The sequence below is a fragment of the Coregonus clupeaformis genome, unplaced genomic scaffold (genome assembly GCF_020615455.1).
Source record: "Coregonus clupeaformis isolate EN_2021a unplaced genomic scaffold, ASM2061545v1 scaf0026, whole genome shotgun sequence".
NCBI classification, from domain to species: Eukaryota; Metazoa; Chordata; class Actinopteri; order Salmoniformes; family Salmonidae; genus Coregonus; species Coregonus clupeaformis.
This window is the reverse complement of record NW_025533481.1, coordinates 1275523-1294168: the sequence shown is the minus strand read 5'-3', so window position 1 is coordinate 1294168 and position 18646 is coordinate 1275523. Positions and strand designations below refer to the sequence as shown.

The 18646-nt window shown below is 47.8% G+C and overlaps 1 protein-coding gene across 2 annotated transcripts in view; it reads left to right on the top strand.

Annotated features, from left to right (window-relative positions):
* LOC121555526 (cytoplasmic FMR1-interacting protein 2) overlaps positions 1–18278 on the top strand; it is a 48042-nt gene extending 29764 nt beyond the window's left edge. The window contains exons 16-30 of one of the 2 annotated variants that reach the window (XM_041869349.2): positions 4378–4534; positions 4785–4881; positions 4993–5069; positions 5180–5288; positions 6173–6292; positions 9064–9263; positions 9440–9527; positions 9627–9770; positions 10036–10126; positions 10931–11061; positions 13147–13219; positions 13373–13467; positions 13731–13969; positions 15185–15332; positions 15937–18278. In XM_041869349.2, the coding sequence (XP_041725283.2) occupies positions 4378–4534; positions 4785–4881; positions 4993–5069; positions 5180–5288; positions 6173–6292; positions 9064–9263; positions 9440–9527; positions 9627–9770; positions 10036–10126; positions 10931–11061; positions 13147–13219; positions 13373–13467; positions 13731–13969; positions 15185–15332; positions 15937–16104 (1937 nt within the window). In that variant the 3' untranslated portion in view covers positions 16105–18278. Of the gene's footprint in view, positions 1–4377; positions 4535–4784; positions 4882–4992; positions 5070–5179; positions 5289–6172; positions 6293–9063; positions 9264–9439; positions 9528–9626; positions 9771–10035; positions 10127–10930; positions 11062–11474; positions 11888–13146; positions 13220–13372; positions 13468–13730; positions 13970–15184; positions 15333–15936 lie in introns of those variants that run through there. The other variant, XM_041869350.2, reaches the window with a different exon arrangement.
* The last annotated feature ends 368 nt before the right edge of the window (positions 18279–18646 follow it).

Below are 18646 nucleotides of genomic sequence, written 5' to 3'. Positions count from 1 at the left end.
GCCAGCAAGCCCAGATGCAAGCAAACGTGGCTCTCTTGGAGGAGCAAAAGAAAGCCAACCTTCTGAAGGCAGAGGAATTGCAGTTGCAGAGACAGAGGGTGGTCCAAAATACCCGCCCAATAAAGGCAAGTGACTTTATATCTAAGATGGGAGCTACCGATGACATTGAGGCATACCTGCATGCATTTGAGGCCACGGCCACTAGGGAAGCCTGGCCCAAGCAACAGTGGGTTGGTCTGTTAGCCCCCTTTCTAACCGGGGAATCGCTGAATGCTGTCCGGGACCTGGGCCCTGACCAGGTTACTGACTATGATGCCCTGAAGTCTGAGATCCTCAGCAGATATGGACTCACAAAGTTTGGTATGGCCCAGCGCTTTCACGGCTGGACCTTCCAACCAGACCAACCTCCTCGGGCGCAGATGCATGAACTTGTCCGAATCGCAAGGAAATGGCTGGATCCGCAGAGGAATACAGCAGCGGCGGTGGTGGAGGCCGTTGTGGTGGATCGTTACCTACGCGCCCTGCCTTATGAGGCAAAACGGTTCATCAGTCAACAGGACTTGACCACGGCTGATCTGACCGTGGAAGCTGTGGAAAAGTACCAGGCCACAGCGGAGATGCTGAATGCTTCCCGAAAAGACCCCAGGAGTGCGGCCCCACCACAAATGGGAAGAACCCGTCCAAAGGACCCCCAAGGTCTCGAACCCAGCCACGTCAGGACTTATCCCGGCTCCAGGGGGAGCCAGAAACCAGGCGGGTCCAAGAAGAGTACACCAGGAGGGGGAAACTCGACAGTGTTACCGGTGTGGGGAGATGGGACATATCTCCTGGCAGTGTGGGAAACCAGCCGATGAACCTATGCCCACTGCGGAGTCCTCCAGCTCAGCACCCACACACCGTTTTGCCTCGCTCTTGGGAGTCGTAGATGGCGGCCCAGATCGACCCCCCACCTGCCCGGTAACTGTGAATCACCATGATGTGGAGGCCTTACTGGATTCTGGTAGCCGGGCCACCCTGGTGCGTAAGGGATTTGGTGGGCCCAACGTGTCTGACCCCGGGGAAAGTCCTCCCAGTTTCCTGTGTCCATGGGGACACCAGAGAATACCCCATTACTGAACTTACAATGACCAGCACACGGGGAACCATACACACGACGGCGGGGGTGGTTGATTCCCTCCCCGTCCCTGTCCTAATTGGACGAGACTGCCCAGCCTTTTACCCACTCTGGAGAGAGTCTCAGGAGAGGATAACCCGAGTACCTCGGAAACGGAGAGGCAAGACTCATCCTGGGAAGGCTCCGGTGCAATCCTCCGAGTTACTCACTCCCGCCCGGGCTCTGATAGGGATGGCAGGTGCCCAGACCAACACAGAGACGGAGCTACAGAATCTGGACAAAGAACTGTCTGGTCTGAAGGGGACCGCTGAGAGGTATCGTTTGTTAAAGCAACAGTTAGACATGAAGACAGAAGAGTTAGATATCCTCCAGGCTAAACTCCAACAGAGCTCCTTCCATAAGCAACAGGAGGAGCTGGAGAGGCTGCGCAGGACCATCGAGGAGTGTGAGGAGACCCTGCGCAGTAGTAAGGAGGTCCAGAAGAAGGCAGAGGAGAAGTACAAGGTGTTGGAGAACAAGATGAAGAATGCGGAGGCAGAGAGAGAGAAGGAACTGAAAGCTGCTCAACAGAAGCTAAACTCTGCTAAAACCAAGGCTGATGCGTTCAGTAAGAAACTCAAGGAGAGACAACAGGAGGCTGAGTCCCTGGTCCTAGAGTTGGAGGAGTTGAAGAGAGAGCAGTCTGGCAAGCACCACGGCAATGCGGACGCCCTCTCCCGGCGTGATGCCTTCTTCGCTGCCTTTACCCCGACGAGGACGTCGGTCCCGAGGAGGGGGATGTGTGATGTCACGAGAGGCTGTGTCCTGGAGGGACGTTACATCCCCCTGAGGTGGCTGCAAACCCAGACAGCTATGGCTCCATCTGCTGGTATGGTCGGGAACTCCACCCCTCTATGGCCAATCTTCCCACGCAGCTGAAACAAATGAGGGGCTGATGAGCGGAAGGTTTGGGAAGGGAAGAGACACAGTCTCCAACCTGGGCTCTCTGGAGAACAAGAGTGCTGCACGTCCACTTCCATGAGGAATATAAGGATTTGGAGATACTTACCTTTGGGAAATACTCACCGTTGGATATATGCACCTGTGGAAATACGTGAGAGACATTTGGAAGGACTTTTTGCTGGGTTGGCCACTAGCTGCAACGTGGACTACAGTAAGGCTGGGGAAAAGTTATCTGAGCGAGTGAGAATTATGATTTTGGATGTGGAAGAGACATCCCTGAACTGTTAACCCTTAAAGAGCCACAAGAGAACAGAATTTTGTTATATTTTCGTTAATTTCCCAAGACCTATAATAAAATCCTTGTTTTGTTTGAACCTTGTCTCCTTGCACTACTTGAGCAATCCCGCTGAAAGCTGTGTAGCCTCTCGTGACGTCACAATATATATATATATATATATATATATATGATGTTATTGACCTATATATACACAAGGCTGGGATGGGCTACAGGACAACAGGCAAGCAGCTTGGTGAGAAGGCAACAACTGTTGGCGCAATTATTAGAAAATGGAAGAAGTTCAAGAAGACGGTCAATCACCCTCGGTCTGGGGCTCCATGCAAGATCTCACTTCATGGGGGATCAATGATCATGAGGAAGGTGAGGGATCAGCCCAGAACTACACGGCAGGATCTTGTCAATGATCTCAAGGCAGCTGGGACCATAGTCACCAAGAAAACAATTGGTAATATGTATCAATTGGTAACACACTACGCTGTGAAGGACTGAAATCCTGCAGCACCCGCAAGGTCCCCCTGCTCAAGAAAGCACATATACAGGCCCGTCTGAAGTTTGCCAATGAACATCTGAATGATTCAGAGGAGAACTGGGCGAAAGTGTTGTGGTCAGATGAGACCAAAATCGAGCTCTTTGGCATCAACTCAACTCGCCGTGTTTGGAGGAGGAGGAATGCTGCCTATGACCCCAAGAACACCATCCCCACCGTCAAACATGGAGGTGGAAACATTATGCTTTGGGGGTGTTTTTCTGCTAAGGGGACAGGACAACTTCACTGCATCAAAGGGACGATGGACGGGGCCATGTACCGTCAGATCTTGGGTGAGAACCTCCTTCCCTCAGCCAGGGCATTGAAAATGGGTCGTGGATGGGTATTCCAGCATGACAATGACCCAAAACACACGGCCAAGGCAACAAAGGAGTGGCTCAAGAAGAAGCACATTAAGGTCCTTGAGTGGCCTAGCCAGTCTCCAGACCTTAATCCCATAGAAAATCTGTGGAGGGAGCTGAAGGTTCGAGTTGCCAAACGTCAGGCTCGAAACCTTAATGACTTTGAGAAGATCTGCAAAGAGGAGTGGGACAAAATCCCTCCTGAGATGTGTGCAAACCTGGTGGCCAACTACAAGAAATGTCTGACCTCTGTGATTGCCAACAAGGGTTTTGCCACCAAGTACTAAGTAATGTTTTGCAGAGGGGTCAAATACTTATTTCCCTCATTAAAATGCAAATCAATTCATAACATTTTTGACATGCGTTTTTCTGGATTTCTTTGTTGTTATTCTGTCTCTCACTGTTCAAATAAACCTACCATTAAAATTATAGACTGATCATGTCTTTGTCAGTGGGCAAACGTACAAAATCAGCAGGGGATCAAATACTTTTTTCCCTCACTAATATATATATATATATATATATATATATATATATATATATATATATATATGTATGTGTATATATATATGTATGTATATGTGTTTCCTGATCATTCTTATATCTCTCAGATATAGGAGATACACTTCAGAACAAACTTCCTTTTGATATGTAGTGAATCTGTATGGGCTAATAGCAGTAAGACCAAAGAGATTTTAATAAAACAAATATTTCTATATATTTTGGGGATACTTCAAGGAGTCTTAAAATTCAAAATCAAATAGCTTAATGATCCTTGGTATGACCTTCTTAAAACATCAATAGATATTGTTGGAATTTTTTTGTCACTCAAATATCACATTAGACATGACAAAATGTGTAGAATTGCAGGAAATAAGCTTTAAACCTGCAAAATTCTCTCCACCAACAAGAGGGGTGTGAACAGATTGTGTCATGAACAGTGCTTGTGCCCATAGAAATAGACGTGTCCCGCGCACGCAGGGGATGTTCCCCAATGCTGGAAGGGGAGCCCTGAGTGAAAAAGTTTAGGAACCCCTGCTGTAGAGGCGCTGCAGCACTGTTGTGTCCTGTCTCAGCTGTGGTTCAGAGAGTTCTTCCTCTAATAATATCATGTTATTCCCTTCCTGTCCTCCAGAGGCACTGCAGCACTGCTGTGACCTGTCTCAGCTGTGGTTCAGAGAGTTCTTCCTGGAGCTGACCATGGGTCGCAGGATCCAGTTCCCCATCGAGATGTCCATGCCCTGGATCCTCACAGACCACATACTGGAGACCAAGGAGCCATCCATGATGGAGTGAGACACTGTTTAGACCACTGTGTGTGTGTGTGTGTGTGTGTGTGTGTGTGTGTGTGTGTGTGTGTGTGTGTGTGTGTGTGTGTGTGTGTGTACACACGCGTGCAGGTGAGAGAGAGGAAGTGATGGAGAGGGAGAAGGAAAGTGATGGACAGATAGTGTTTGTTTGTCTCTCTGTTGTCATTGTGTCCATACTGAGTCTGTCTGTGTTTAATGTGCCTGCTGATGCCGTCCTGCATGTTTCTCCCAGGTATGTGTTGTACCCTCTGGACCTCTACAATGACAGTGGCTACTACGCTCTGACCAAGTTCAAGAAACAGTTCCTCTACGATGAGATAGAGGCTGAGGTAAACTAGCACGAAACAAAGATGGCCGCCTCAGAAATCAAGTAATGACAAGTCATTTATCACCGATCACTACAAGAATAGTGTGAGTTACGGATGCTGCTTTTCCTACAGGTGAACCTGTGCTTCGATCAGTTTGTCTACAAACTGGCAGACCAGATATTTGCCTACTACAAAGCCATGTCTGGAAGGTAAGAGACGGATGGAGACACCATAGAAAACAGATACAAGACTGAATCATGTTGATGGGGGGGAATTAAATCAAGCAGTGAATGATGTTGTTGTGTGTTTTGCTCCACAGTGTCCTCCTGGACAAGCGTTTCAGGGCGGAGTGTAAAAACTATGGTGTGATCATCCCCTACCCCCCCTCCAACCGTTATGAGACCCTGCTCAAACAGAGACACGTACAGGTAGGTCTGTCATACACCTCCCTGTCATACACCGCCCTGTCATACACCGCCCTGTCATACACCTCCCTGTCATACACCTCCCTGTCATACACCGCCCTGTCATACACCTCCCTGTCATACACCTCCCTGTCATACACCGCCCTGTCATACACCGCCCTGTCATACACCGCCCTGTCATACACCGCCCTGTCATACACCTCCCTGTCATACACCTCCCTGTCATACACCGCCCTGTCATACACCGCCCTGTCATACACCTCCCTGTCATACACCTCCCTGTCATACACCGCCCTGTCATACACCGCCCTGTCATACACCGCCCTGTCATACACCGCCCTGTCATACACCGCCCTGTCATACACCGCCCTGTCATACACCTCCCTGTCTTACACCTCCCTGTCATACACCGCCCTGTCATACACCGCCCTGTCATACACCGCCCTGTCATACACCGCCCTGTCATACACCTCCCTGTCATACACCGCCCTGTCATACACCGCCCTGTCATACACCGCCCTGTCATACACCTCCATGTCATACACCTCCCTGTCATACACCGCCCTGTCATACACCGCCCTGTCATACACCTCCCTGTCATACACCGCCCTGTCATACACCGCCCTGTCATACACCGCCCTGTCATACACCGATAATTTTTAGTGGGACTGATTTTAATTTTTAACATAAAATCACACAACCTCTCTCTTCCTCTCTTTACCTCTCCTCTCGCTCCTCCTCTCTTTTCTCTCCTCATCTCTTCCCCCTCTCTCTCCCTTCCTCTCTCCTCCTCTCTTCTCTCTCCCCCTCTTTCTCTCCTCTCTCCCTTCCTCTCTCCTCCCTCTCTCCTCCCTCCCTCTCTCTCTCATCCTGTCCTCTCTCTCCAGCTCCTGGGTCGCTCCATCGATCTGAACCGTCTGATCACCCAGAGGATCTCAGCAGCCATGTACAAGTCTCTGGACCAGGCCATCAGCCGCTTTGAGAGTGAAGACCTCACCTCCATAGTGGTGAGAACACCAGGGCAGGGGCATACTGTATACTGTGGTCTCAACCTTCCAACACACACACACACACACAACCAACCCTCCTTCACACTCCCAGCCCTGGGTCAAATGTACTCTCTCAGATAGCATACTGTCAGTCCTTGGTCACATTTCACACACCAGGCTCATTTTCATGGGCCCTGTCCTGACCTCTTGGCTCTATGCTCCACTGGCCACATTATATTACCAACTTTTATTCTATCTTTTCATAATCTCTCTCTCTCTCTCTCTCTCTCTCTCTCTCTCTCTCTCTCTCACCGCTCTCTCTCTCGCTCTCTCTCTCTCGCTCTTTCTCTCACCTCTCTCCCGCTCTCGCTCTCTCTCTCTCTCACCCACTTCTCTCTCTCTCTCTCACCTCTCTCTCACACCTCTCTCTCTCTCTCTCTCTCACATTTCTCTCTCTCACCTCTCTCTCTCTCGCTCTCTCTCACCCACTTCTCTCTCTCTCATCCACTTCTCTCTCTCTCTCTCTCTCACACCTCTCGCTCTCTCTCTCTCTCTCTCTCACCTCTCTCTCTCTCACCCCCCTCTCTCTCTCTCTCTCGCGCTCTCTCACCCACTTCTCTCTCGCTCTCTCTCTCTCTCTCGCTCTCTCTCTCTCTCACCCACCTCTCTCTCTCTCTCTCTCCCTCTCTCTCTCACCTCGCTCTCTCACCGCTCTCTCTCTCGCTCTTTATCTCTCGCTCTTTCTCTCACCTCTCTCTTGCTCTCGCTCTCGCTCTCTCTCTCTCTCTCTCTCTCTCTCTCTCTCTCTCTCTCACCCACTTCTCTCTCTCTCACCCCTCTCTCTCACCCCTCTCTCTCACCCACTTCTCTCTCTCTCTCTCACACCTCTCTCTCTCTCTCACCCACTTCTCTCTCTCTCTCACCCCTCTCTCTCACCCACTTCTCTCTCTCTCTCTCTCACACCTCTCTCTCTCTCTCTCTCTCTCTCTCTCTCACATTTCTCTCTCACCTCTCTCTCTCTCGCTCTCTCTCACCCACTGCTCTCTCTCTCATCCACTTCTCTCTCTCTCTCACACCTCTCTCTCTCTCTCACCTCTCTCTCTCTCACCCCCCTCTCTCTCTCTCTCTTTCTTGCGCTCTCTCACCCACTTCTCTCTCGCTCTCTCTTGCTCTCTCTCTCTCACCCACCTCTCTCTCTCTCACCTCTCTCTCTCACCGCTCTCTCTCTCGCTCTTTCTCTCACCTCTCTCTTGCTCTCGCTCTCGCTCTCTCTCGCTCTCTCTCTCTCTCACCCACTTCTCTCTCTCACCTCTCTCTCTCACCCACTTCTCTCTCTCTCTCTCTCAAAACTCTCTCTCACACCTCTCTCTCTCTCTCTCTCTCTCTCTCTCTCTCTCTCTCTCACATTTCTCTCTCTCTTTCTCTCTCTCGCTCTCTCTCACCCACTTCTCTCTCTCTCATCCACTTCTCTCTTTCTCTCTCTCTCTCTCACCTCTCTCACACCTCTCTCTCTCTCTCAACTCTCTCCCTAACCCTAACCCTAACCCCTTGCTCTCGCTCTCGCTCTCGCTCTCTCTCTCTCTCTCTCTCTCTCTCTCTCTCTCTCTCTCTCTCTCTCTCTCTCTCTCTCTCTCACCCACTTCTCTCTCTCTCACCTCTCTCTCTCACCCACTTCTCTCTCTCTCTCTCTCTCTCTTGCTCTCGCTCTCTCTCTCTCTCTCTCTCACCCACTTCTCTCTCTCTCTCATCCCTCTCTCTCGCTCTCTCTCTCTCTCGCTCTTTCTCTCACCTCTCTCTTGCTCTCGCTCTCTCTCTCACCCACTTCTCTCTCTCTCTCACCCCTCTCTCACCTCTCTCTCTCACCCACTTCTCTCTCTCTCTCTCTCACCTCTCTCTCACACCTCTCTCTCTCTCACATTTCTCTCTCTCTCTCACCTCTCTCGCTCTCTCTCACCCACTTCTCTCTCTCTCTCTCACCTCTCTCTCACACCTCTCTCTCTCTCACCTCTCTCTCTCACCCCTCTCTCTCTCTCTCTCTCTCTTGCGCTCTCTGTTAGATTAATTTGTATTTTAAGAATAATGACTAAAGGATTTCACCCCAAATACAGTATAAATGTGTGAACTGTGTTAGAATTATAATGTATTGTCAACCTACTAACAGAGGGGGGTGGGAATAAACATTCCAGGGTGAAGGGGACTGAGAAAACGGGTTACAGGGGGCCTCCTAGAGGTGGGCGGAGCAGGGTGCCTTTGTGTGTCGAGGTATAAAACAGGAGTGTATGTGTTTTGGGCGCCAGAGCTCTCCATGAATAAAAATACAGATAATCCTTGTTGGTTGTGGACCTTGAATCATTTATGATTAAAACCAGAGCCTTACAACCTCTGGTAATGATTCAAGCTTAGGTTGAATTAGAGATAGAAATTCTCTTAACACTCTCTCACCCACTTCTCTCTCGCTCTCTCTCTCTCTCACCCACTTCTCTCTCGCTCTCTCTCTCTCACCCACTTCTCTCTCTCTCTCTCTCTCTCTCTCTCTCTCTCTCTCTCTCACCCACTTCTCTCTCGCTCTCTCTCTCTCACCCACTTCTCTCTCTCTCTCTCTCTCTCTCTCTCTGTCTCTCTCTCCCTGTCTCTCTCACTCTCTCTCTCTCTCTCTCTCTCTCTCTCTCTCTCTCTCTCTCTCTCTCTCCTCTCTCTCTCTCTCTCTCTCTCTCTCTCTCTCTCTCTCTCTCTCTCTCTCTCTCTCTCTCTCTCTCTCTCTCTCTCTCTCACACCATTCCCCCCATCAGGAGTTGGAGTGGCTGATGGACATCAACAGACTGACTCATCGTCTGCTCTCGAAGCACATGACCCTGGACAGCTTTGACGCCATGTTCCGCGAGGCCAACCACAATGTGTCCGCCCCCTACGGACGCATCACGCTCCATGTCTTCTGGGAACTAAACTTTGACTTCCTCCCTAACTACTGCTACAACGGCTCCACCAACCGGTCAGTGGGGGGTGGGATCATTTTTGGTAGTCTTGGAAATGTTCACAAGCTTACAGTTATTTGCAGGTCTACCAAAACATCGCTCAGGTTCAGCGGTTGGTTATCTATATTCCATTTAGTCATTACCTAAGTGGACTCATGACCCCTGACCTCTAGCTCATTCTCTGTGTCCTCAGCTTCGTGCGGACTGCCATCCCCTTTACCCAGGAGCCTCAGCGAGACAAGCCGGCCAACGTGCAGCCGTACTACCTGTATGGGTCTAAGGTATGTACTGTATGCTATTTGGATACAATTATATAAATGAGAAGATTTTGTACCTATTTTGAGAGCATGTTTCTGATGTAGTTTTCTCTCCCCCCCCAGCCTCTGAACATTGCCTACTCCCACATCTATAGCTCTTACAGGAACTTCGTAGGCCCGCCCCACTTCAAGACCATCTGCCGTCTCCTTGGTTACCAGGGCATCGCCGTGGTGATGGAGGAACTGCTCAAGATAGTCAAGAGCCTGGTATTATGGGCTATTTGTCTCTTTTACTGAATGTACTCATACATAGCAGTCTCTGTTAAAAACAGTATATCTGACTAATCGCCTCTCCTCTCCTCTTTTTACCCTCTCCCTCTCCCTCCCCTCCCCCCCCTCCCTCCCTCCCCTCTCCTCTCCCTCTCTCTCCCCTATTCCCCCTCCCCTCTACCTCCCCTCCCCTCTCCCTCTCCCCTCCTCTCCTCTTTTTACCCTCTCCCTCTACCCTCTCCCTCTTCTGTTCCCCCTCTAGTTGCAGGGCACTATCCTGCAGTATGTGAAGACTCTGATTGAGGTAATGCCCAAGATCTGTCGCCTGCCGCGCCACGAGTACGGATCCCCAGGTCGGTTGATGGTAGTGGAGGTAGTTTAGTGAACCTACAGCAAATGTATAGGCTTTAGCTCAGAGAGCTAACACAGCCATGACTCATACAGACAACCCAGGTTCGAAACCCGGTCAGTCCCAGACAGTAACACTTCCTGTTGTTGTCCCATCAGATTATAGTCCTCTGACAGATCAGATGAGATATGATGGATTAGCATTTCTCTCTATGAGCAGGGATAATATGCTATTTAGATTAGTGGTGTTCTGTACCGTAACAGACTACTGGACTTCCTGTATGCCTGATCTCTGTCAGCACTTCCTGATCCTCCTAGAACTATAGCTCCTGTTTCAGCTGCTGCACATTCCAGACAGGCAGGATGGGGGTCATAGAGACCACAGTGATGGTCACCATGACGCAGTTCATAATCCTACCATACCTGGATGTTCAGGGATCCCATCAGTGAAGAACAGTCCCTTTCATAGTATTTAACTCCATGTGATCGGATCTGGATCTGTTGTTTTAACATTCAACTATTTAAACTTTGAACATGTAACTTTTAACTGTGTTCTGGCCTCTTATAATCTCCACCCAACACAGCCAGAAGAGGACTGGCCACCCCTCAGAGCCTGGTTCCTTTCTAGGTTTCTTCCTATGTTCCTACCTTCTAGGGAGTTTTTCTTAGCCACTGTGCTTCTGCATCTGCATTGCTTGCTCTTTGGGGTATTAGGCTGGGTATCTGTAAAGCACTTTGTTTTCTGTTTTCACTGCTGATGTAAAAAGGGCTTTATAAAATACATTTGATTGATTCTCCTTCCCTGCCAGGTATCCTGGAGTTCTTCCACCACCAGCTGAAGGACATTATAGAGTACGCTGAGCTGAAGACTGATGTCTTCCAGAGTCTCAGGGAGGTGGGGAACGCCATCCTCTTCTGTCTGCTCATCGAACAAGCTCTGGTGAGTCCCTCCTTCTCTTCTCCTCTTTCACTTCTATTCCTTCCTCTCCTCTGTTCTGTCCTTCCCTCCTTTCCCCACCCTCTTCTGCTTCACCTGTATCCCTCCTTTCCTCTCCCCTCTTCCTCCCATTTCTGCTTTCTCTTCTCGTATTCTCTCTCTCTCTCTCTCTCTCTCTCTCTCTCTCTCTCTCTCTCTCTCTCTCTCTCTCTCTCTCTCTCTCTCAGGGTCACCTTTGCATGCTCAGAAAGAGGGACTGCTACTTGTCAGGCTATTTCTCCACCTTTGGTTTTCTGTCTGGTTGAATATATCTGTTTATCTCCGTCTCAATAAAGTTTCACCCTCCAGAAATGTTGATATTGACTGTATCTGAATTGCAACTCTATTCTTTATTACACGCTGGCAAACTTCCACAGGTGGTAAGAATCTAGGTCTTGTCTTTGGTAACAAACACACACCCTGACTGATCTCCATCTCTCTCTCTCTCTCTCTCTGTTGGTTTGGGCTGCCACACACCCTGACTGATCTCCATCTCTCTCTCTCTCTCTCTCTGTTGGTTTGGGCTGCCACACACTGACTGATCTCCATCTATCTCTCTCTCTCTCTGTTGGTTTGGGCTGCCACACACCCTGACTGATCTCCATCTATATCTCTCTCTCTCTCTGTTGGTTTGGGCTGCCACACACCCTGACTGAACTCCATCTCTCTCTCTCTCTCTCTCTCTCTCTCTCTCTCTCTTTCTCTCTCTGTTGGTTTGGGCTGCCACATACCCTGACTGATCTCCATCTCTCTCTCTCTCTCTGTTGGTTTGGGCTGCCACACACCCTGACTGATCTCTCTCTCTCTCTCTCTCTCTCTCTCTCTCTCTCTCTCTCTCTCTCTCTCTCTCTCTCTCTCTCTCTCTCTCTCTCTCTCTCTCTCTCTCTCTCTCTCTCTCTCTCTCTCTCTCTCTCTCTCTCTCTGTTGGTTTGGGCTGCCACATTCCCTGACTGATCTCCTCTCTCTCTCTCTCTCTCTCTCTCTCTCTCTCTCTCTCTCTCTCTCTCTCTCTCTCTCTCTCTCTCTCTCTCTCTCTCTCTCTCTCTCTCTCTCTCTCTCTCTTTCTTTCTCTCTCTTTTGGTTTGGGCTGCCACACACCCTGACTGATCTCCATCTCTCTCTCTCTCTCTGTTGGTTTGGGCTGCTGTGTTTCTCTGCTTTTGTATTCACCATCTTACTTTGACACACAAAGTTTTACCTCCGGAGGACCATGAAAGCCAAGGATTGAAACTAAAAATAATTTAAAGAAATAAAGAACATCCAAGATTGCAATCATTATTCTATGATTGGAAATAAATGGATAATAAAAAGTGATTATCTTAAAGTATCTCTCCATGTCCTTGGCTCCCATGGTAGAGGTGACCTGTGTGTTTCTGGGTGGCTGTCTGTAAAGTATGTGCTCAACTCCACTTCTGCCTCCATACTCTCTGCCAACACTGGGTTCTCTGCCAACGCCTGACTGTCCCTCTTTATACCCTCTGGTCTGTCTGTCTGTCTGTCTGTTTCACCCTCTGACTGCGTCGGTGTGTGTGGGTGTGTGTATAGTGTGTGTTTGTACTGGCTGATCATTGCATGCAGATTATTCTGTCTTCCATAGTCTTTTAGGCGAGGTTTCCTGATCTGGATCTCTTGTAGTTTGCAGATTTTCTTTGTTCTGTTTGTTCTAACACCACCAGTTTAACCATGAGTTTAGTTCCATATTCCAGCCATTCCTATTGGTTAGCCAGACCTGAGTGACAGTAGCCTGTAATGTGACCAGAGGTTAGGCCAGACCTATGACACGTCAGACCAGTGTGATGTACTGTACATAGTGCACGAGTCATACACACTGGGTTATCTCATCATAACTGTAGTAGCCTACTACTCACTTATCTTATCTACCTCTAACTCCCCCTCTTACTAATGAGTTTAACACCTCCCTCCCTTCCGTCACCACTAACCACCCCATGTAGTGTAGATGTGTCCAGGAGAGATGTTGGCTGTTGTTCAATATCACCTCTCTCTGCCTCTCTCTCTGCCTCTCTCTCTGTCTGTGTGTGTTAACCACAGTCCCAGGAGGAGGTGTGTGACCTGCTTCATGCAGCCCCCTTCCAGAACATCCTCCCCAGGGTCTACATCAAAGGTATGTGATCCAGGTCCAGGTGTGTGGATCCAGATGTAGATCAAGGTGGATGGGTGGGAAAGGCAGTCAATATTGTAATGCATATCTGACTGATGTGGTTGGTGTAGTAACGTGTGTGTGTGTGTGTGTGTGTGTGTGTGTGTGTGTGTGTAGAGGGGGAGCGTCTGGAAGTCAGGATGAAGAGGCTGGAGGCTAAATATGCTCCTCTCCACCTGGTGCCCCTCATCGAGAGGCTGGGGACCCCTCAGGTCAGCTCTACCTTCTTGCCATTGCCATCCATACCTTATCACCTGGCTCTCTGTCCTGACCCACAGCCAGTAGACAGTTTCAGCAATCTTGGTTTGAAATGTAGAATTTGAAAGGGCAGCCATATTGGCACCAAAGTTCCAAGACAAGTACATTTTCCCTATTTTATCTTCTCCTCCTTACTTCATGTTCTCCTTCCTTACTTCCTTCCTTCCTTCCTCTTCTATTTCCATCTCCTAATGTGTCCTTTCCTCCTCTTTTTCAGCAAATAGCCATAGCCCGTGAGGGGGATCTGTTGACCAAGGAGCGTCTTTGCTGTGGCTTGTCCATGTTCGAGGTGATCCTTACAAGGATCCGTAGTTTCCTGCAGGACGCTGTGTGGCGAGGCCCGCCCCCCACCAACGGCGTGATGCACGTTGACGAGTGTATGGAGTTCCACCGCCTCTGGAGCGCCATGCAGTTTGTTTACTGCATCCCCGTCGGCACTCACGAGTTCACCGCAGAGTGAGTTACTGTAGGGGGCATGGCAACGTACACACACAGTAAGGAGTGAGTTACTGTAGGGGGCATGGCAACGTACACTCACAGTAAGGAGTGAGTTACTGTAGGGGGCATGGCAACGTACACACACAGTAAGGAGTGAGTTACTGTAGGGGGCATGGCAACGTACACACACAGTAAGGAGTGAGTTACTGTAGGGGGGCATGGCAACGTACACACACAGTAAGGAGTGAGTTACTGTAGGGGGCATGGCAACGTACACACACAGTAAGGAGTGAGTTACTGTAGGGGGCATGGCAACGTACACACACAGTAAGGAGTGAGTTACTGTAGGGGGCATGGCAACGTACACACACAGTAAGGAGTGAGTTACTGTAGGGGGCATGGCAACGTACACACACAGTAAGGAGTGAGTTACTGTAGGGGGCATGGCAACGTACACACACAGTAAGGAGTGAGTTACTGTAGGGGGCATGGCAACGTACACACACAGTAAGGAGTGAGTTACTGTAGGGGGGCATGGCAACGTACACACACAGTAAGGAGTGAGTTACTGTAGGGGGCATGGCAACGTACACACACAGTAAGGAGTGAGTTACTGTAGGGGGGCATGGCAACGTACACACACAGTAAGGAGTGAGTTACTGTAGGGGGCATGGCAACGTACACACACAGTAAGGAGTGAGTTACTGTAGGGGGGCATGGCAACGTACACACACAGTAAGGAGTGAGTTACTGTAGGGGGCATGGCAACGTACACACACAGTAAGGAGTGAGTTACTGTAGGGGGCATGGCAACGTACACACACAGTAAGGAGTGAGTTACTGTAGGGGGCATGGCAACGTACACACACAGTAAGGAGTGAGTTACTGTAGGGGGCATGGCAACGTACACACACAGTAAGGAGTGAGTTACTGTAGCGGGCATGGCAACGTACACACACAGTAAGGAGTGAGTTACTGTAGGGGGCATGGCAACGTACACACACAGTAAGGAGTGAGTTACTGTAGGGGGCATGGCAACGTACACACACAGTAAGGAGTGAGTTACTGTAGTCCTCTCAGGGCACCAAAGAGTTTACTGCAGATATACAGTAGTAGATAAACCAATCAATATTCAATCAATCAATCAAGCTTGATTTGTAAAGCGTTTTCTACAAATACAGAGTACTGACTAAGTTAGTAACCGTAACCCGTCCCTGTGTGTGTCCTCTGCAGGCAGTGTTTTGGTGACGGGCTGAACTGGGCAGGCTGCTCCATCATCGTGCTGTTGGGTCAGCAGCGCCGCTTCGACCTGTTTGACTTCTGCTACCACCTGCTCAAGGTGCAGAGGCAGGACGGCAAGGACGAGATCATCAAGAACGTGGTGGGTACACACCGTCGCTACGCTCAGATCTACACCGTTTTAACCAGCATGCTAACACAGAAATAAGATGCCAGAATGGATTTAGGGCACAGGAGGTATTAGCACCTTAATTGGGGAGGACGGGCTCGTGGTAATGACTGGAGCGGAATAAGTGGAATGGTATCAAATACATCAAACACATGGATTCCAGGTGTTTGATGCCATTCCATTGGCGCCGTTCCAGCCATTATTATGAGCTGTCCTCCCCTCAGCAGGCTCCACTGATTTAGGGATATGTCAACTGCTGGATTGATATGAGGAGAGGAAGCTCACTATCTTTATTGTGCCAAGTCCTTGGTTACTACAATCCTGGTCAGTGGTTTTAATTCTATCATGCAATTCAAACCCTCACCCTCGCTCTCTCTCTCTCTCTCTCTCTCTCTCTCTCTCTCTCTGTCTCACTGTCTCTCTCTCTCTCACACTCTCTCTCTCTCACACTCTCTCTCTCTCACACTCTCTCTCTGTCTCACTGTCTCTCTCTCTCTGACACTCTCTCTCTCTCTCACACTCTCTCTCTCTGTCTCTCTCTCTCTCTGTCTCTCTCTCGCTCTCCCTCCCTCCACAGCCGCTGAAGAAGATGGCTGATCGCATCAGGAAATACCAGATCCTGAACAACGAGATCTTTGCCATCCTCAACAAGTACATGAAAGCTGTGGAGAGCGATAGTTCCACCGTGGAGCATGTCCGCTGCTTCCAGCCACCTATACACCAGTCCCTGGCCACAACATGCTGAGAAGAACACACACGCTACACACACACATACGCTACACACACACTCACACACACACACACACACAAGCCATACATGTCCCACCCACGCACACACACACAAACCCAAATCATCACCACACACTCTGCCTTTCTTTGGCCTTGTACTCAGACTCTCAGAGCCTTAGGATTCCAGAGTTCTATCTGACTGTACACCATTTTGGCACCAAATATTCCATACCAATGACATTCCAATTTGCATTCTAGAATGCAACTGTATTGGAACTTTTGGTGGCAACATGGCACCCATTAAAACGTTTTCTGAACTCTGAATATCTTAGGCCCATAACCACAGGCTAGTTTTAGAGGTGTGGGTGTTTCAGACGTTTGTTTTCTGTTCTCAACCCATGTGACTCTCACACCCAGACTCTGCATGCCTTCTCCTGTCCCTAGGGCTATATGTCAAATGGAGGGATTCAGTAATACACAACTACCAATCCTGAGGGGTTGCGATCTGCAGTAATACTCTGCATCCCCTCTAGTCACATTCAACAGTCTATCAGATATCTCTGAGAAACCATTTAGCGAGCAACAACAATTAACCTATATAAAAGATGATAGATATGCTGGAATAATCTCCAAAACCTCAATGCATACAAATAATCTGATTCTGAAATGACCTTTGACCTGAGATTATTATTTTGTAGATTACATACGAAAGCAAACCTAACGGACATTTATTGAATTGCTTATTGAAGTCCACATGGTTGCTAATATTACGATGATACTTAATAACACCAATGTCATCAGTGTCTTTTCCCCCATAACATCCATGATATGATCATCACACAAGTCAATTAATTCATTAATGAATCCCAGAAGCTAACACAGGTGTTTTCCAAATGGCACCCTATTCCCTATATAGTGCACTACAGCGCCTACAGGGCTCTGGTCAAAGGTAATGCACTATATAGGGAATAGGGTGCCATTTGGATGCAGGCCACATCTCCCTGGACATACCCATGCTTAGTAAACCAGCATCATAGGAGTACATAGCCACACCTCATCTCTCCTGCCCTCACACAACCCTACTGTTTCACATAGCATAACAAGGACACTTGACTGCTTTTCTTAGTTGCTTTTATTTATTTTTACCCTTATTTTGGGGGGGGGGGGGTTAGCCTCTGAGTATATTTTTATTCAGTTCCATTCTCCATTGTAAATTTCACTGTTGAGCTAAAAAGAGAAGTGTAGAGTGTTGTAATTATTGTTTTTAATTAATTATTAATAATTCAATTTTTCATCCTTGGTATAACTTGCCTCTACTAATGAGAAACCGCACCTACTTTTTGATTTTTCTCTGTCTTGTCAGTTTATTGAAATGTTTTTATATTCTGTATGTGCGCTTAATACAGTGATATTGTTTATCATTTTTGAAATTATTGACATCTTTGTCTGCGCTAGTGTTTCTTTTTGTGTTTTGTAAAAAAAAATTGAAATACTTATTGGTTGTAAAATAAAAAAAGAGGCCAGGATGACATTACTGTATTAGATTTGTTCAGAGAGTGAATGGAAGATGTGAGTAGGATCACAAGACCAAGCTAACTCCTGTAGAGCTCATTCCCTCTATAGAAGAATAATTAAAAGAATGAAGAAGTTGCATTTTCCCTGTTTTGGTACGAATTACACACCAGAGATGGAGAGAGGGAAATGTCCTAAATATATTCAGTATTCACTATTGTTGGACTTTCCCCCCTTTAGATTAAGCAGTGTTATCAAAATATTTTGTCCCAGTTTTTTATTCTTATGAAGGAAAATGATCGTTACCCCAATGAAGGAGCAAACACATTTTCTGTTGACTATTTTTGTTTAGTTTTTTGTTATTGTTCCAATGGTCCTTTTATTTTATTTATTCACACAACTACACCGTATTGTTCATTGAATGGGTGAATGTGTTGATAAGTAAAAGTTATAAATGCATCATTTTCGAACCTTTTAGCATGACAAGAAAAGCGATATATTGTCATTAAGGATACATTTGTGACATGAGGTTTTTGTTCATGATATTGTTGTACATGTGATCATGTTTTGAAATACAAAAAATGAGAAAATAAGAATATAAAGATGTACAACGAATGGTCATGCAAAAGGAAATTAAATTGTTGTATTTCCATGAAATAAAAAATGTCTAACTGAAAATGTATTAAGAATCCTGTATGACCGTGTACATGGTAATTTAGAAATACTGTAAATGTATTTGAATATAGCGACAGTGATCATGAGGAGAAGGAGGGGCCAGTGGGCGCTGGCGGAAGTCTCGTTTCCTCTGCCCTGATTGGTTAAATTTGTGCTGTCTCTTTTCCGATTGGTTATGACGTAACTAGTTTTGACATTTCAGCGGGGGCACGGTTTGTGTTGTTGCTGTTGTTTTGAATTTGAAGCAGTTCTTTGGCACTCATCGTGGCTAGCTATAACGTTTAAACTGTAGCTGCTGATTTTCTATTGAACTATTTCGTTCAAACGTATGCTATGTCTTTTTCAAGAGCTCCAGTGAAACGATTTAATGA